Source organism: Phyllobates terribilis, unplaced genomic scaffold, assembly GCF_046119375.1.
Source record: "Phyllobates terribilis strain yellow unplaced genomic scaffold, ASM4611937v1 Scaffold_4__5_contigs__length_816908805, whole genome shotgun sequence".
Lineage (NCBI taxonomy): Eukaryota > Metazoa > Chordata > Amphibia > Anura > Dendrobatidae > Phyllobates > Phyllobates terribilis.
The window spans coordinates 611,410,208-611,431,149 of record NW_027362764.1 but is presented as its reverse complement, the minus strand read 5'-3'; the positions used below and the strand labels follow the sequence as shown (position 1 = coordinate 611,431,149).

Here is a 20,942-nt window from a genome sequence, read left to right as displayed (position 1 = left end):
AAAGCCGGCGTCCACCGCATTGGAAAGTATGTAAGGTGTGGGGCTCCGGGCTTTAACAAAATCTCAGTGGAGCCCCCTGCACAGCTGAACACCCCGTCCTACCAGCCTGGGGCCCGCAGCATCGCCCCACTCCTGCTGCCACCAAACACCCCATCCTACCAGCTTGGAGCTCTCAGCATCTGTCTTCGCAGCATCTCCTGCCTCAGCCAGCAGCGACCTGCCACCTGGGATCCACTCCACCACCGCTGCCCCCGAGGTAAGCTACCTAAAAGCGGATTTTAACATTCCCCACCATTTTATATAAAAAAATAAATAAAAAAAATTCTGATTTTCCTCTCCAAAATTTGGGGTGTCTTATAAACAGGTGCGTCTCATAATGCACAAAATACGGTATATTGTAAAGTACAGAGCATCTTCTGAGTGGTAAATGCTAGAAGAATGGGCTGTCACTTGTTTTAGCCGCTAAGCATTTTTAGAAACCTGAAGTGGTTAAAAGATGTTCAAAAGCCTAAACGTATGCACAGCACGTTGTTTTTCCATAGACAGGCGTATGTTCATTCTTTTGAGCGTTTTTAGACAGTCTCCGTGGTGGAATCTGCCTGAAAAAGTCATTGTGTGCATTTATCCTTTGAGTAAATTGAGTATACTCACATGTACAATTTTTCAGCTGTGGATTTTGCCAGTGAAAGATAGAAAAACTATATCAAAATCTGCATTTTTTTTTTTTTTTCCTTTTATGTGTGTGAATTTGCTTTTCCATAGTGTGTGGGTGAAATTTCCGGAAATCATATCCACCTTGCAAGGCCTGTAAGGCGCCGTGGATTCTTTGCCTCCTAGAATGGACAGAGAATTCACATTGTGTCTGCTCCGTGTAAACTTACCCTCAATGTCTTTAAAAAGAAAAAAAAAAAATGGGGTTTTATCTGTCTTTCACAAAAACAAATCCTATAAAAGCATGAATGAAAAAATGCTACTCTGTGTTGGATTGAGATTCATTAAAGGAGAAGGTTTGCCATATTTTCCGTAGTATAAGACGACTGGGTGTGTAAGACGACCCCCAACTTTTCCTGTTAAAATATAGAGTTTGGGATATACTCGCCATAGCCATATAAGACTACCCCTCTTCTAACACACATACAGTAAAAATTAAAAAAAAAAAATCAGATTTGATTTCAATATGGTAATTTTAAAGTGATGAACCTTACCGGCGATTGGCTGGTTGTATACAAATCCTGCTTGGATTGGTCAGCTCTCCCTGCCTGCTCAGCTCTCCCTGTCTCCAAGACTATCAGAGCGGTAGCACATCCCTCTGGCCCGCCCGTGTATCCTATTACCGTTACCTCCTTCTCTGCTTCTCTGATCTCGCTCCTGAGGACTGCAGTGACGAGGTGAGTGGGCACCTCACCGGGAAGATGTAAGTGAAGCAAGCTGCAGGCGTCCGGGACGCCCGGGGTATGGAAAAAAGAGAGAGAGCGGTGCTGTGCCCAGAAAAACACACCTCTTTCACTCGTCTGGCCCGCCCTTGTATTACCTCCTTCTCTGCCTCTCAGATCTCGCTCCTGAGGACTGCAGTGAAGCGGTGCAGGCATGGGCATGGAAAGAGGTTGAATATTCATGCCCTTTAACAGCGGGCACAGGCGATTCCGGCAGGAGCCGTGCTGCGGCTACACTGTGTGTGTGTATATATATATATATATATATATATATATATATATATATACACACACACACACACACACACACACACACACACACACACACACACACACACACACACACACACACACACACACACACACACACACACACACACACTATACTCCCTCCTCCCCCAACATTCGGGCTATAAGGGTATACGCCCGATAAGATGACACCCGGCGTATACTTTTGAGAAGATTTTCAGGGATTAAAAAGTCGTCTTATATGGCGGAAAATACGGTACATCCTATTTTCTATCAATTATGTGTTTTTTTTTGTATTTTATCCATTACATTTCTTCTGAAGAATGATACAGTGCTACAAATGTGTGTCACCAATGCAATAACACTTGGTTTCTAGCCATATTGAAAATTATTTTGCTAATAAATTTCTAAGCATTTGCTAGTGATGGCCATACAGGATAATTAACTATTTCCATATAAAGTCTATAGTTAATGATTTATCACATTATGTATTTCAGATTTGAGTTTTGTGAGCCTAATTTCGTTGTTGGAAATTGTTTGGAGATCGCATCTGACAGTCCACAATATGATCGAATTTATTGTGGTGCTGGTGTCCAGAAAGACCATGAAAACTACATGAAAATTTTATTGAAAGTTGGCGGAATTTTAGTTATGCCCATTGAAGACCAGGTGATGGCTTGATAGAGATAGATATATAATATATATATTTTTACATCTTTCATGTTCGCATATATTTTTTGTGCATATAGAAATATATACTACTAACTTTTATTAACTGTTACAATTCTAATCACTCTTAGTTTTGGGTGAATTATATATATTTCTCTCCTTTTACGGCTCAGTCAGACGCCTGTATAAATCGACTGAGATCAGAACACAATGCTCAGACTGGCCACCGCTCTCCCGACCAGAGTGTGACATTCATATATTTTTATTCAGCTTTCACTCTGGGGTCAGGAGAGCCACCGCCAGTCCATGCATTGCGTTCTGATCTATGTCCTTTCTACTTGTTCTTCTACAATTATGGTCTCTTCTTTTCCTATGTTTTCCTAGGGGCATTAGCTTGTCCCTTGTGACAAGAAAACAGCAGAATTTCCTAGGAGCTCATTGCAGTCATCTTCTAACTTATCTCCTGTCTTAGACACTGACTCCACTTCTCTCACTCACTCCCTTTCCTTATTAAATCTACTGCACATGCTCAGTTTCTCCGCTCATTTCACATAATGTCAGCTTCTGCACTGTCATTTCACTACTGACCATATCGATCAAACTCTAAGAGTGGGCCTACACTTCAGCCATAGGAAAAACAGCCTTAGGCACTATTACAGATAAAATATATTGCAAATACACTTTTTTTGCACACTCTATTAATGAGTTATTACCAAAATCATTCCCAGTCTGTGTCAATAAAACCTATTTTTATATCTGCATTGATTTTAAGCCATCGCTCCCTAATGTTGCCCCCCTTAGGGCTTTCTTTATTCTCCTTTGCCATTGCATTCCTCCTCCAGTAGTTATGATGTCATTCAAGCATGCTCAGATGCACCTAATGGCCCTGTCTAATCAAACATCTGACAGCTTGGTTGTAGCACAGTTCAGCTATGCTATGCTGAAGATCTCACTGCTACTAACTACATTTGCACCAAATGATCCTGTCTAGTAAAACATCCCCGAGACTCTTACAACTTCCTCATTTGCCTTACAGCTGTGCTGTTCCACAGCTAAGCTCTGCTCTACTTATATGGATGAGCATAATCATGCTCTAAAGATCCACATGAACCACCAGTGAACTGTGGAGTTTGTAAATAGTAAATTGGCCAAATAGTGAGTCACAGTTACTACATTCAAACCTGTCAATGGTCACCTCATGTGTATAAATAATAATTTCCCATATTAACATATAATTATTAGTGATGAGCAAGTATGTTCTGTTAACCCTTTCGGCGAGTATGCTCGGGCCGAGCACCGAGTAGTAACAGCTGCTCGATGTTATGTTTGAATCACTCCCGTGTGCATGATTTGTGACTGTTTGACAGCTTTAGTACATGTAAGGAATGTGTCTGTCTTACACATTCCTCACATGTATTAAAGTTGTCAAACCGTCGCAAATCCTGCACATGGGAGTGATTCAAACATAATACCGAGCAGCTGTAACTACTCGGTGCTCGGCCCGAGCATACTCGCCGAAAGGGTTAACAGAACATACTCGCTCATCACTAATAATTATCTCTCTCTGTAAGCACAGAGGGGAGCAGAGGGAGGGTCCTGTAGCACTGAGGAGAAGAAGTGTTCAACTGGGAAATTTTAACAGATAACATTATGACCACCCATGCAGCTTTGTAAAGCTATATGCACCAAGGGGGCAGAAGGAGATAGAAAAGCAATTACAAGAAACAAACTTGGTGTTGGGCTTGTACTGTATGTTAACAATAGTTTTGCAAATAATGTGCTTTGTGAAAAAACAATTGCCATGGTGGAAATACCAGTATTAAAGGGAATCTGTCACAATATTTGACCTATTAATATGGGAATACAGGTTATAGACTGCGGAAAAAGTCCTACCTTTATTCCTCATATCAGATGCCTTGTTGTTGAGAAATAATCTCTTATCACTTTATATAAATGACCTCTTCGAGGCTCTTGGGTGGATGGTGCCTGGAACATAACTCTGCCTCCAGAGCTTATTAAACATGTAGAAGGAGTTAGATATGTAATGGCCGCTCTCTGCTCTCCTGATCTCACTTCAGAGCTGTGTGTGATTTATATCTGACACATCTGCAGGTTCCTCTCAGTTTCAGATTCCATCTCACAGGCAGACAGGGTTGTAATATTGTTGCAATACACCAGAGCTGAGCGAGAAACAAAAAATGTGTTTTCAAGAAGACAAATTTAATTTCTCCTGTTCTGTGTTAGTTACTTGTCTCACACTGGCAACTCCACCTTCATATAAAATAATCTCTGGAGGCAGAGTTATCTTCCATACACCCTCCACCCCATAGCCTGGAAGAGGTAATGTATATAAAGTGAGAAAAGATGACTTCTCAGTAACAAGGCTTCTGATATGAGGCATACAGGGATCACTCTCCTCAGCCAGCAGTCTATATTCTGTATGCCCATGATAATAGTTTAGATGAGTCAAATGTGGTGACAGATTCCCTTTAAGTTTTGAATGATACTTTACGTTCAGCAACTCAATACGTTTCAAAATTACGGAGGAGTTTAAACAGACTATGCACACAGATAATGAAGTCATTGTGTCATGTGTTGTGAAACAGGTGAACTTACACTTCAGTAGTAGTTTGGAACAATAATATTATGACATGAATTGTGCTATTCCATCCAATGAATTGCACTCTGTTCTCCAGTTTACCTTCCTGTTCAAAAGGATGCCATATGCTAATAATAGGGCCTTCCAGTCTGATTGACAGAGACCATGTGCCTTGGCCACCACTGCTTGATGCCTCTGACATACAGTACATAAGAGTTCAGTTCAGCATTCTGCGGGTGCACCACCATGTTTTAGAGCATAATATGATGAACATCCTAAGGGAGCTCCTAAGGAAATGACAGGTGGGAAAAAAATGTTGCAAAAAGTGAGGGTGTTGCACATTTAGACATAGATAAGTCATTGGAACCAGAACATAAAGAGGTGTTTCCCACTAAATACATTGACCATCTATCAATGGATAAGTGATCAATGTCTGATCATTGATGTTCCAATGGTGCCACCTGTCTGTTTGTGCAGTTCCACTCCAGTCAAAGTAAATGTGACTGCCTAACATAGCCGTGCGCTGTTCTCCTTGCTGCAATCCTCTCTGTGTGAATGGGAGTAGTAGTGTGCATGTGTGACCACCACTCTATGCACTTTTATGGGACTGTTGCATAGTTACATAGTTTATAAGGCCGAAAAAAGACAAGCGTCCATCCAGTTCAGCCTATTTCTTGTGCACTGCAGCTATTCCGCAGCGTTGATCCAGGGGAAGGCAAAAAAAAAAAAAAAAACATGCGGTATAGGCCAATTTACATCATTGAGGAAAAATTCACTTCCCGACACCAATCTGGCAGTCAGATTTAATCCCTGGATTAATTAACTAAGCATAAGATGTAATTTTATTGTTCTCAAGAAAGGCGTCCAGGCCTCTCTTGAACTCATTAAGTGAGTTGGACATCACCACTTCCTCTCCCAGAGAGTTCCAGAGTCTCACGGCTCTGACCGTAAAAAAATCCCCTTCTATGCTGGTGCAGGAACCTCCTTTCCTCCAGACGCATAGTGTGCCCCCTCGTCTTTGTCACCATCCTTGGTATAAACAGGTCATGGGAGAGATCTCTGTACTGCCCCCTGATGTATTTATACATGTTTAGGAGGTCTCCCCTAAGCCTTCTCTTTTCCAACGTAAATATGCCTAATTTTGACAACCTCTCTGGGTATTCTAGTCCCTCCTTTCCTTTTATTACCTTAGTCGCCCTCCTTTGTACCCTCTCTAGCTCCAATATGTCTTTCCTGAGCACCGGAGCCCTGAACTGTGCACAATATTCTAAGTGCGGCCTTACCAGCGCTTTATACAGAGGAAGAACAATGTTCTCATCATATGCCCCTATTCCTCTTCTGATGCATGCCATGACTCTATTTGCCTTCGCAGCTGCTGCCTGACACTGGGCACTCCAATTTAATTTGCTATTAACCAAGACGCCCAGGTCCTTCTCCATGTCAGATTTCCCCAACGGTTTCCCATTTAATATGTATGGGTGACTGCTGTTTTTCTTTCCCATGTGCATGACCTTACATTTATCGGCATTGAACCCCATTTGCCATTTTTTGGCCCAACTCCCCAATTTATCTAAATCCTCCTGTAGCTGTGCCCTATCCTCATCTGTATTAGCTACTTTACAAAGTTTAGTATCATCTGCAAATATTGCTATTTTACTATGCAACCCTTCCACTAGATCATTAATAAATATATTAAATAATATAGGGCCCAAGACAGACCCTTGAGGCACCCCGCTAGTAACCCTGACACACCCTGAGCTTACTCCATTGATAACCACCCTCTGCTTTCTATCACTCAGCCAGCTATTTACCCACTTGCACACATTATCCCCCAGACCAAGCATTCTCATTTTATATACCAACATTTTGTTGGTATGTAAACTGTCATTCCTATACAAATGAATAGTGAGATGGTCATATATGCGCTCTACCACTTCGTTTACACAGGGGACTTTGACTTTGGATCAATTGTTTTCAGGAACGATGGGAGTCCAAGCAGGACCCTCACCCTGATGGGTGATTAATGTATTTTGTGAGAAACCCCTTTTTAATACCAGATTTCAAAGTCAAGGGCAACTAAATACATTAACAAGCCCATAATAGTATCACCTACCTCCTGACTGCTGATGAAAGCTGATAACTTTATGGTTAAAGTTAACTGTAGAAAATCTGGGCAAAAATCAGCAAAATTATCATTCATGGCATAAATGGGAAGCTTTAGGTTTATATACTGTACATAGCTGTACTTCATTTGTAAAGAACAAGTACGTTACTAAGTAGAATCCCAAATGGCATTTACTGTCCTCCTATTTGGTGATTCTTTAATTGTCCATCCTTCCAAATGGGCAAATCTTTACAGTGAACGTGTCACAAATATGTATTTTTTTCTTTAACTTCTGTAAATGCCACTGTTCTCGTGAATCTGTCGTTATTTAGTTTTAGTTTCTGCACCTCTCTATTCTTGAAAGATAGCCCCTTCTTTCTTGTATATTAAGTACTGTGCAAAAGTTTTATACTGGTGTGGAAAAAATGGTGCAAAGTAAGAATGCTTTAAAAAATAGAACTGTTAATAATAGTTTATTTTGATTAAGAATATGCAAAGGGAATAAACAGGGAGATGTAATTTAAATCAACATTCATTGTGACCACACTTTTGCCTTCAAAACAGCATCAATTCTTCTAGATACACTTGCACACAGTTTTTGAAATAATTCAGCAGGGAGGTTGTTCCAAACATCTTGGAGAACTAACCACAGATCTTCTGTGGATGTAGGCTTACACAAATTCCTCCATCTCTTAATGTCATCTCAGACAGACTCGATATACAGGTTAGGACTTTGTGGGGGTCATATAGTCACTTTCGGGACTCCTTGTTCTTCACACTGAAGATAGTTCTTAATGACCTTGTCTGTATGTATAAAGTGGTTGTTCTGTTGCAGAATGAATTTGCAGCCAACCAGTATCTTCTCGTGTTTTTCTACATGAGCACTTCATTATTTCTGACCAAATTCCATGCTCATTTTCTGAAATACATCCCTAGACTTGCAGTGAACCTCTACAGTGCTTCACTATTTCTTGCAGACCATTATTATAGTACTGCTCTACAGCTCTTTGGCTTACAAACTGACTTCTGTAACAGTGAACTATTTAAATTTTTGAATCTATAGGACCTTTTGGCCATTTTTCTGCCCCCAAGTTCATATGTTTTCACACATAGTTGAGTTTCTTGGCCTTGTTTACATGTCAAAGGTTTGGAATCTTTCGCCACAATTCTTCTGGCCAGACTTAACCAACCAGTAGATGGACGTAGCTGGGTCCCACTGGTTTCTGACAGTTCTGACCAGTTCGCACTGATGGCCATCTTCCAATTTCGAATTAAGTAAGCATGATGTGTCTTTCATTTGCAACACTAAGTTTTATAGGCTAATCACTACATATTTTGATTCTCAACATTGCCCATTTCTTGGTGCTTATTCCAGAGAGTCTGAATAGCACATCTTGAAACCCCAGTCTACTTGGAAATCTTTGCCTGGTGGAGACGATGCTGTTGATAGAACTACTTTGTGTCTTATTGCTCTGCTCAGTCTTGCCATAGTTTATGACCTGTGACATGAAACGGTCTTTCACGCCCTCACCTTTTATAGCAGAATTTGAAAGTTCTTCACCCAGATTTAACCCCTTTAAAGGTCATGACTTACTAATACGCATCTGAGCCCTGTGACTTAAGAGCCTGACCTTTATTAGTACGTCATCGCAATCGCGCGCGCACACAGGCTGTGCGGGCGCGATCGCCGCCGGGTGTCAGCTGATAGTACCGGGTGTCAGCTGTGACAATGTGCAGGGAGCGGTCCCGCACCGCTCCCGGCACATTATCCCCCGCAATGCTGCGATCGAAGTCGATCGCAGCATTGCGGTGGCTAAGGGGAGGTGATCGGGATACTCGCCTCCCCTTCCGGCCTCCAGCGCTGTCTGCCGCGGCTTCCTGGGTGTTGCCATGACGACCCGATGTCGTCATGACAACATCCGGGTCACCAGACAGCAGGAAGATTGTTTGGTCATGCGCAGTGCATGACCAAACAATCTTCTCACTGTGCAGCGCTGACTGCCTGCATTGCACAGGGATGGTGCTCCATCCCTATGCTATGCAGGCGATCAGAATAAAAAAAGTGAAAGTCCCAGAGTGGGACAAAGTGAAAAAGTAAAATAACTTTCAGAAAGTGAAAAAAAAAAAAAAATTTGTAAAAATATAAAAAAAAATAAATAAATAATCCACCAAAAATAAAAATATAATGTACCCATCAATAAATATTATTATAAAAAAAACAAAATAATAAAAGTACACATATTTGGTATCGCCACGTCTGTAACGACCTGACCTATAAAACTGTCCCACTAGTTAACCCTTTCAGTGAATACGGTAAAAAAAAAAACGAAGCAGAAAACATTGCTTTATCATCATACCGCCAAACAAAAAATGGAATAACATGCGATCAAAAAGACGAATATAAATAAAAATGGTACCGCTGAAAACATCATCTTGTCCCGCAAAAAACAAGCCGCCATACAGCTCCATCATCCGAAAAATCAAAAGGTTATAGCTCTCAGAATAAAGCGACGCAAAAAAATATTTTTTTCTATAAAATAGCTTTTATTGTGTAAAATCGCCAAAACATAGAAAAACGAGATAAATGTGGTACCGCTGTAAACATACTGACCCGAAAAATAAAGCTACCTTATCAATTTTACCATACGCGGAGTAGAATAAAAAAATTAAAAAAAATAAACAATTCCTGAATTGTTGGTTTTTGTTTATTCTGCCTCCCAAAAGCTGTAATAGAAAGCAATCAAAAAATGTGACATGCCTGAAAATGGCACCAATAAAAACGTCAACTCATCCCGCAAAAAACAAGTCGTCACATGACTCTGTCGGCCAAAATATGGAAAAATTATAGCTCTCAAAATATGGCGATGCAAAAACTAGATTTTACAAAATATGTGTCTTTTAGTGTGTGACAGCTGTCGATCATAAAAACCCGATTTCATTCTGGTATCTCTGTTGTCGCACCGACCCGAAGAATAAGGTCGTCTAATCACTTATACCGCACTAGGAACGGCGTAAAAAATAAACGCTAGGGTTGTGCTAATGTTAGGGTTGGGGTTAGGGTTGTTTTTTTTTCAAAAGTAAAAAAAAAAAAAAAAAAAAAGATGACGATATGGCAACTAGTGTTGAACGCAAGTGCTCGCTACTTGAGTTTGCATTGGGTGCTCGGGTATGCATTGAGTATCGCGGGTGCTTGAGTCTCCACCCCATATTCTTCGCGGCCAAAAAAACCTTGCGGGGATTGCCTGCCATGCACGAGCGATCACCGCATGTTGTTTTGGGGGTGTCTAATAACCGTGAAACATGCGGGCGGGGACTCGAGCATTTCACTTGAGCACCCGTGATACATGGTGCATACCTGAGTACCCGATGCAAACTCAAGTAGCGAGCACTTGCGCTCAAGACTAATGACAACTTATTCAATATGATGACCTAATGTCATCAAATTCTGTGTCGTTCCTCTGGGTTCAAAATGTTCACTATACCCCTTGATAAAATCCTTGAGGGGTGTAGTTTCCAAAATGGGGTCACTTGTGTGGGGTTTCAACTATTTAGGCACATCAGGGGCTCTCCAAACGCGACATGGCGTCCGCTCTCTATTCCAGACGATTTTGTGTTCAAAAAGTCACACAGTGCTCCTTCCCTTCTGAACTCTGCACGTGCGCCCAAACACTGTATTTTCCCCACATATGGGGTATTGGCGTACTCAGGAGAAATTGCACAAAAGTTTTTGGGTCCATTTTCTCCTCTTACCCTTGAGAAAATTGGGGCTAAAACATCATTTTTGTGGAAAAAGTTTGATTTTTTTTTATTTTCACGGCTCCATGTTATGAACTTCTGTAAAGGACTTGGGGGTTCAAGGTGCTCACCACACATCTAGATAAGTTCCCGGAGGGGTCTAGTTTCCAAAATGGTGTCACTTGTGGGGGGTTTCCACTGTTTAGGCGCATCAGGGGCACATCCGCTAATTATTCAAGCAATTTCTGCAATCAAAAAGTCAAATGGCGCTCCTTTCCTTCCGAACCCTGCCGTGCGCCCAAACAGTGGTTTTCCCCCACATATGGGGTATCTGCTAACTCAGGAGAAATTGCACAACAAACTGCATAGTGCAATTTCTTCTGTTACCTTTATGAAAATGCAAAAGTGGGGGCTGAAAAACATTTTTGTGGGAAAAATGTGAAAATTTTATTTTTACGGCTCAATGTTATAAACTTCTGTGAAGCACCTGGGGGTTCAAGGTGCTCACCACACATCTAGATAAGTTCCCTGAGGGGTCTAGTTTCCAAAATGGTGTCACTTGTGGGTGGGGTTTCCACTGTTTAGGCACATCAGGGGCTCCCCAAATGCAACATGGTGTCCACTAATTATTCAAGCAAATTTTACATTCAAAAAGTCAAATGGCGCTCCTTCCCTTCCGAACCCTGCCGTGCACCCAAATAGTGGTTTTCCCCCACATATGGGGTATCTGCTTACTCAGGAAAAACTGCACAACAAATTTTGGGGTCCATTTTTTCCTGTTACCCCTGCGAAAAATTCCTGTGAAGCACCTGAAGGGTTAATAAAGTTCTTGAATGTGGTTTTGAGCACCTTGAGGGGTGCGGTTTTTAGAATGGTGTCACTTTTGGGTATTTTCTGTCATAAAGACCCCTCAAAGTGACTTTAAATATGATGTGGTCCCTAAAAAAATGGTTTTGTAAATTTTGTTGGAAAAATGAGAAATCGCTGGTCAACTTTTAACCCTTATAGCTCCCCAATAAAAAAAAAATTTGGTTCCAAAATTGTGCTGATGTAAAGTAGACATGTGGGAAATGTTATTTATTAACTATTTTGTGTGACATCTCTTTCAGATTTAAGGGCATAAAAATTAAAATTTTGAAAATTGCAAAATTTTCAAACTTTTTGCCAAATTTCTGTTTTTTTCACAAATAAACGCAAGTGATATCGAAGAAATTTTACCACTATCATGAAGTTCTGTACAAAATGTCACGAAAAAACAATCTCAGAATCAGGGGAATTCTTTGAAGCGTTCCAGAGTAATTACCTCATAAAGTGACAGTGGTCAGAATTGTAAAAATTGGCCTGGTCATTAGCGTGCAAACCACCTTGGGTTGTAAAGGGGTTAAAGGGGTTTTTCAATGAACGAAAGTTCATTTTAATCACTAGATCATGGAATAATAATAAGTTCCACAATTGGATGTGTTTAAATAAAATGTTCCTGTGCTGAGATAATCTTAGAAATGTTCCCCTGGGTAATTGCTGTGTCTGACCATGCAGGAGCATGGTCTTATCATACCACAGCTCATAGGCAGGGGAGGAAGCAAAAGTGTACACAGATATTACAGCATGGGATCACAGCTGATTAATTTTGTGAGGTAAAACATTTCCCTGCCTGTTTTTAACCCCTTAGTGACAGCCAATTATGTCCTTAATGACCAAGCCAAATTTTACAATTCTGACCAGTGTCAATTTATGAGGTAATTACTCTGGAGCGCTTCAACGGATCCCACTGATTCTGAGTTTGTTTTTTCTTGACATATTGTACTTCATGATAGTGGTAAAAGTTCTTCGATATGACTTGCGTTTATTTGTGAAAAAAACAGAAATTTGACGAAAATTTTTACAATTTTGCAATTTTCAAACTTTGAATTTTTATGCCTTTAAATCAAGAGAGATATGTCACACAAAATAGTTAATAAATAACATTTCCCCCATGTCAACATTACATCAGCACAATTTTTGCAAGAAATTTTTTTTTTTGTTAGGAAGTTATAACGGTTAAAAATTGACCAGCAATTTTTGAAATTTTTCCAACAAAATTTACAAAACCATTTTTTTTAGGGACCACATCACATTTGAAGTGACTTTGAGGGGTCTATATGACAGAAAATCCCCAAAAGTGACACCATTTTAATAACTGCACCTCTCTAGGTGCTCAAAACCACATTCAAGAAGTTTATTAACCCTTCACGTGCTTCACAGGAACTGAAACAATATGGAAGGAAAAAATGAACATTTTTACTTTTTTCACACAAATTTTAGTTCGGACCCCAATTTTTTTTATTTTTGCAAATGTAACAAGAGAAAATGGACCACAAAATTTGTTGTACAATTTCTCCTAAGTACACTGATACCCCATATGTGGGGGGGCGGGGGGAACCACTGTTTGGGCGCACGGCAGGGCTTGAAAGGGAAGGAGCATCATTTGACTTTTTGAATGCAAAATTGGCTGGAATCTACAGCGGACACCATGTTACGTTTGGAGAGCCCCTGATGTGCCTAAACAGTGGAAACCCCCCACATGTGACCCCATTTTAGAAACTACACCCCTCAAGGTTTATAGTGAGCATTTTGAACCCAGAGGTACGACACAGAATTTAATAGCATTAGGTTGTCATATTGAATATCTTGTCATTAGTGTTGAGCACAAGTGCTCTCTCCTTAAGTTTGCATCAGGTGCTCGGGTATGCACCTGCTCGAGTGCCCGCACCACATATTTCCCAGCTGTTAGACACCCAAAAAACATGCGGGGATTGCCAGTGTATGGCAGGCAATTCCTACGTGTGGGGCAATTCCCACATGTGGGGCGGAGATTCGAGCATGTCACTCGAGCACCTGTGATACTTTGTGTATACTTGAGCACCCGATGCTCACTCAAGTAGTGAGCACTTACGCTCAACACTAGTCGCCACGTCGTCATAACTTTTTTTTATTCTTTAATTTTGAAAAAATTCCAACCCTAACCCTAGCACAACCCTAATCCTTACCCTGACTGCAAAGAATGGGGAAAAAAAATGATTTTATAATTTTTTTATTTAACTAAGGGGGGGGGGACAAAGGGGGATTTTATTTATTTATTTTTTCTTTTGTTCACTGTGATAGTTTATCACGGTGATCAAAAGGAACCAATAGTGGAAAATTCCCTATTGTTGCCGGGCACCACCCGGTGGATCTCGGCGGTCGCACTGCGCATACGCCTGTTTTTTTAACAGAAATATGACGGAGGGCCGTGGAACGGTGGAAGTACCGAGTGGGCTCAGGGGGGGGGTTCTCATTTCTCTCTCCTTTGACATATATATCATGTCAGAGGAGAGAGATATAATTGTAACCGCAGACACACTTTTTTTTTTTTTTTTGTGATCGCCGCTATTCACTGAATAACTGCGATCACGTGAGCGGGGAACGGAAAAACCGGCCCTGATCATATTCTCCAGGGCCTCAGCTATCCCCAGTAGCTGTGACCACAGAGATTTTACGACTCTGAGAGGGGGGGGGGTTTGGGGGCGCTACAGCCTTAATAAGTACCCTTAACTTCCGCCTTAAAAATGCGTTACGGCGGTCGTTAAGGGGTTAAACAATGTTTTACTTCAAAGAAAGAATCATTTGTGATCCGTGCTGAAATGTCTGTATACTCTTTTACTTCCTCTCCTGCCCAGGAGATGTGGTATGATCGGACAGTGTTTCATACACTGTCAGACACAGACACAGCCATTACTCTGCACATAACAGGGGCACAGTTATAAGATTATCTCAGCACAGGAACATTTTATTTAAATACATCCAATAGTGGAACTTATTATTATTCCAAGATCTATTGATTAGAAAACCTGATCATTAACTACTGTTTGGTATAATTGGTTACTCGTATACCTGACTATAATCCTACAAAATTCCTGACTTTGTGCAAGTGTACTTGAAAGAATTTATGCTGTTTTGAAGACAAACAGTGGTCACACCAACTATTGATTTGATTTTAGATTTTCCTTTTGTTTATTCACTTGCATTTTATTAATTGATAAAAATAAACTATTGAAACTTTTATCTTTTGAAAGCATTCTTACTTTGCAGCATTTTTTGACACCTGCCTAAAACTTTTGCACTGTACTGTAACTGCAGTCTTTTTAGCTACTGGTTGTGGTTGTCAAGAAGACTCCAACAGAGAAGAGTTGATGACTACATCCACTTATCTATCAAGACATGATTTACTTACAAGGAAAAGAGGACCATATCTTGGGAACGGAGAGACGCAGTAACAAAAGAAAAATAGTACGATATTCAGGAGAACAGCTGCATTTACAACAGGTACACATGTCTTTTTATGGCAAGTGGCAGGTCCTCTGTAAATAATAGAGGATAGCAGTAAACAGGGGTAATGCAGGCAGTCATTAGTCAGCATTGCAGCGTCCATCTTTTGTATGCTCATCATGTAGCACATATATCCGCACTGCTTGCCAGAAATGCAGGTACTGATACTGGGAATGAGCAGAAGGCAGATCATCTTACAACCCAGTACTCTTAAAGCTGTGCTACATTTTTGTAGATGTGCGTCATCAAATAGTAAGTAATAATAAGACCTCTTGTAATGTTTTCATAATAGGCAAAAATGTAATATGTATACACAAAAAAAAAAACCTATACAGAATATGAATAGTGATCTTCATAAGGTTGGTTGCATGCTTGGATACATTTTTTTTAACTCTTTGCCAGTGCAGTCAATTTTAATTTTTGCGAGATTTTTTTTCCTCCCCTTTTTCTATGAACCATAACTTTATTTAATTTTCTGTCAACATATCCATATGAAGGCTTCCTTTTTTTGCGAAATGAGTTATAGTTTTGAATGATACGTTTTATACCTTTTCCATATAATATTTTAAAAAGTAGGGAAAACGTAAATGGTGGAAAACAGAAGCAATTCCTCCATTGTATTTTCAGTTATTGTTTTTACAGCCTTCATTGTGCAGTAAAAACTACTTGGTTACTTGATTCTGCAGGTCAGTATGATTATGGCAATACAAAATTTATCTAGGTGTTTTTTCGTATAATTTAATGGTTTTAAAAAAAACGGAACTTTTTGTATTGTCTTTTTAAATTTGCTTTGTATACTAATTTTTTGAGACCCATAAAGTTTTGTATTTTTCCATCAGTGGAGCTATAAAAAGCTTTGTTTTTCTGTGGTCGGAAAAGTAGTATTTTTTTTTTTTCTCTGATCACAGAGTACACAAGATTGTTATATTTTTTTGAGGGGGATGTGGAGGTGACCGAAAAATACCAATTTTGGTATATTATATTTTTTTCATTGCGTTATTTAATGAATGGATTAAAAAACTTTGAGATCAGTCTTTTGTAGACTCCGACATTTTTTTTCTTTTTTTCAGAATGGAAAAAGGAAATTATTTAAATTTTTTTTTAGTTTTTATAATTATTATTTTACTTACACGTGGTCCCGTTTTCAATGCATTACAACACTTTTTAGTATTGCTGTTGATTGACAAATTTACAATCTCCTGTGAAGCCTTGCCATAGGAGTACCAACACAGTGGTGACCCTGTCGCAGGGAAGGAAGGTGATTGGTGAGTAAATAGTCCCCATCCAGATCCTGCTCCATACACCGAACATGTGACGGATGTACAGGTAGGCGCATGTCAGGAAAGTGTTAATAGCACGGCATTAATAGACTTTTAAAAATAGATTAGAAGTCAGTAGGTGTATGTCTCATATGTTTGGATCTGGGAAAGAAATGCAAAACTTCACTTTCAATGGGATTTTTAACCATTTGCTTTTAAAGGCGAATTTCTATTCCTTCCAACCATAACACTGCCCATCATTTACTACTAGTGTTGAGCGATACCTTCCGATATCGGGAAATATCGGATCGGATTGGATCGGACCGATACCGAAAAAGTATCGGATATCGCCGATTCCGATACCGGAAACCAATGCAAGTCAATGGGACATAAATATCGGAATTAAAATAAACCCTTTCTTTCCTTGTAGGTTATTTCTACATGAAGGAAAACAACTAAGAATAATGTAGAATGTATTGGGGGAGGTGGGGGAGACAATAAAGGCATAGAGGTTTAGCCCAGTTAAATGGAATAGCAGGAATTAATATTTTTTTATTATGTTCTGAGTTACGGAAATATTAACTATGTTAAGTATTTTTATATTTTGTCAGATATTTATGTTTCACTACTTCCATGCTCTTCACCTTCTTTTTTACTTCTCCCACACTTTCTCCTTCATCATCCTCAGCATCTTTTTCATCCACTTCTTCTTCACCTTCTTCTTCTTCACCTTCTTCGTATTATTCTTTTTTTTACATTCTTCATATTCTACTTCTTCATCTTCTTCATATTCTTCTTCTTCATCATATTCTTATTTGTGACAGGCATTCCTGTAGTTGTTATCTATAAAAGGTTGGACATTACACCTTTCGTTCTGCCCGTCACAAAAGATTTACAACAGGATTTGTCCGCGTTCAGTTTGGCCTGCAGCAGCAGGTCTTTTCCAGGGGCACCACGAGGAGGAACGGACTCACCCCCATACACTGCTTAGTCATCTTCTGCTTATAATTTAGATATTATCTTTTGCTCTGATTTTTAGTCTTATGCTTAATGTTCTTCCGCTTTTTGTTCTGCAGCTTCTTGTATTTCTGCTTCTTGGTTTTCTGTCTCTTGTTTTTCTGTATCTTGGTGCTTGTCTTCTCTTCTTTGTCTTCTTGGTCAACTTCTTCAGGGTCATCTTCTTGGTCTTCTTCGGGGTGGTCTTCAGGGTCGTCGTCTTCGGGGGTCCTCGTCTTCGGGGTCCTCGTCTTCTTCGGGTTGGTCTTCTGGGTCCTCGTCTTCGGGGTCCTCGTCTTCTTCGGGGTGGTCTTCAGGGTCCTCGTCTTCTTCGGGGTGGTCTTCAGGGTCCTCGTCTTCTTCGGGGTGGTCTTCAGGGTCCTCGTCTTCAGGGTCATTGTCTTCGGGGTCCTCGTCTTCTTAGGGTTGGTCTTCAGGGTCCTCGTCTTCAGGGTCCTCGTCAGGGAGATCCAGAGTGATTACCAAGAACCATTTCAAAAAGCTTGAACTTGGAAATGTAGCAGAAGGTACAAGAAAGCTGAGGAACTACCGAGGACCAGCTGACGGTACTGGAACCCGGATGGATAGCAGAAGGTACAAGAGCCAATGGAACTACCGAGGACCAGCTGATGTTACTGGAACTCGGTTACTAAGCAGGAGGTACCTGTGCCAGAAAGCACTACCAAGGACCAGCAGACGTTGGTGGAACTTGGATACCGAGAAGGAGGCACCTAATCCAAAGGCACTGCCGAGAACCAGCTGACGGTACTGGAACCCGGATGGGTAGCAGAAGGTACCCATGTAAAAAAAAAGTTCAAGGCCGCGAGCCGGCCGCAGTTACCAAAACCCACAGTCCTACAGAGGGTGCTTGTCCTATTGGCACTATGGAACCAGCCTTCATTGCCAGATCCCGCAGCCCACATAGGAGTCACCTAAACTGCAGGCACCATAGAGTCGGCTAACCCGACCGCAACACGACAGGACAACGCATTGGAGGCAAAGTGACGTTGACACTACCTGGAAACAGCTGGCGTGCTGGAACCAGGCTGGGCAGGAGGGAGTACCCGTGCCAAAGACACTGCCGAGAACCAGCTGACGGTACTGGAACCCGGATGGGTAGCAGAAGATACAAGAGCAAATGGAACTACCGAGGACCAGCTGACGGTACTGGAACCCGGATGGGTAGCAGAAGGTACAAGAGCCAATGGAACTACCGAGGACCAGCTGATGTTACTGGAACTCGGTTACTAAGCAGGAGGTACCTGTGCCAGAAAGCACTACCAAGGACCAGCAGACGTTGGTGGAACTTGGATACCGAGAAGGAGGCACCTAATCCAAAGGCACTGCCGAGAACCAGCTGACGGTACTGGAACCCGGATGGGTAGCAGAAGGTACCCATGTAAAAAAAAAGTTCAAGGCCGCGAGCCGGCCGCAGTTACCAAAACCCACAGTCCTACAGAGGGTGCTTGTCCTATTGGCACTATGGAACCAGCCTTCATTGCCAGATCCCGCAGCCCACATAGGAGTCACCTAAACTGCAGGCACCATAGAGTCGGCTAACCCGACCGCAACACGACAGGACAACGCATTGGAGGCAAAGTGACGTTGACACTACCTGGAAACAGCTGGCGTGCTGGAACCAGGCTGGGCAGGAGGGAGTACCCGTGCCAAAGACACTGCCGAGAACCAGCTGACGGTACTGGAACCCGGATGGGTAGCAGAAGATACAAGAGCAAATGGAACTACCGAGGACCAGCTGACGGTACTGGAACCCGGATGGGTAGCAGAAGGTACAAGAGCCAATGGAACTACCGAGGACCAGCTGATGTTACTGGAACTCGGTTACTAAGCAGGAGGTACCTGTGCCAGAAAGCACTACCAAGGACCAGCAGACGTTGGTGGAACTTGGATACCGAGAAGGAGGCACCTAATCCAAAGGCACTGCCGAGAACCAGCTGACGGTACTGGAACCCGGATGGGTAGCAGAAGGTACCCATGTAAAAAAAAAGTTCAAAGCCGCGAGCCGGCCGCAGTTACCAAAACCCACAGTCCTACAGAGGGTGCTTGTCCTATTGGCACTATGGAACCAGCCTTCATTGCCAGATCCCGCAGCCCACATAGGAGTCACCTAAACTGCAGGCACCATAGAGTCGGCTAACCCGACCGCAACACGACAGGACAACGCATTGGAGGCAAAGTGACGTTGACACTACCCGGAAACAGCTGGCGTGCTGGAACCAGGCTGGGCAGGAGGGAGTACCCGTGCCAAAGACACTGCCGAGAACCAGCTGACGGTACTGGAACCCGGATGGGTAGCAGAAGATACAAGAGCAAATGGAACTACCGAGGACCAGCTGACGGTACTGGAACCCGGATGGGTAGCAGAAGGTACAAGAGCCAATGGAACTACCGAGGACCAGCTGATGTTACTGGAACTCGGTTACTAAGCAGGAGGTACCTGTGCCAGAAAGCACTACCAAGGACCAGCAGACGTTGGTGGAACTTGGATACCGAGAAGGAGGCACCTAATCCAAAGGCACTGCCGAGAACCAGCTGACGGTACTGGAACCCGGATGGGTAGCAGAAGGTACCCATGTAAAAAAAAAGTTCAAGGCCGCGAGCCGGCCGCAGTTACCAAAACCCACAGTCCTACAGAGGGTGCTTGTCCTATTGGCACTATGGAACCAGCCTTCATTGCCAGATCCCGCAGCCCACATAGGAGTCACCTAAACTGCAGGCACCATAGAGTCGGCTAACCCGACCGCAACACGACAGGACAACGCATTGGAGGCAAAGTGACGTTGACACTACCCGGAAACAGCTGGCGTGCTGGAACCAGGCTGGGCAGGAGGGAGTACCCGTGCCAAAGACACTGCCGAGAACCAGCTGACGGTACTGGAACCCGGATGGGTAGCAGAAGATACAAGAGCAAATGGAACTACCGAGGACCAGCTGACGGTACTGGAACCCGGATGGGTAGCAGAAGGTACAAGAGCCAATGGAACTACCGAGGACCAGCTGATGTTACTGGAACTCGGTTACTAAGCAGGAGGTACCTGTGCCAGAAAGCACTACCAAGGACCAGCAGACGTTGGTGGAACTTGGATACCGAGAAGGAGGCACCTAATCCAAAGGCACTGCCGAGAACCAGCTGACGGTACTGGAACCCGGATGGGTAGCAGAAGATACAAGAGCAAATGGAACTACCGAGGACCAGCTGACGGTACTGGAACCCGGATGGGTAGCAGAAGATACAAGAGCAAATGGAACTACCGAGGACCAGCTGACGGTACTGGAACCCGGATGGGTAGCAGAAGGTACAAGAGCCAATGGAACTACCGAGGACCAGCTGATGTTACTGGAACTCGGTTACTAAGCAGGAGGTACCTGTGCCAGAAAGCACTACCAAGGACCAGCAGACGTTGGTGGAACTTGGATACCGAGAAGGAGGCACCTAATCCAAAGGCACTGCCGAGAACCAGCTGACGGTACTGGAACCCGGATGGGTAGCAGAAGGTACCCATGTAAAAAAAAAGTTCAAGGCCGCGAGCCGG

General features: G+C 42.3%; 1 protein-coding gene across 1 annotated transcript in view; it reads left to right on the top strand.

Annotated features, from left to right (window-relative positions):
• The window catches only part of PCMTD1 (protein-L-isoaspartate (D-aspartate) O-methyltransferase domain containing 1), a 93,558-nt gene that overhangs the window by 58,021 nt on the left and 14,595 nt on the right, over positions 1-20,942 (top strand). Inside the window, exon 4 of the mRNA XM_073679285.1 lies at positions 2,180-2,351. Coding sequence (XP_073535386.1) covers positions 2,180-2,351 — 172 coding nt within the window. The remainder of the gene's footprint in view (positions 1-2,179; positions 2,352-20,942) is intronic.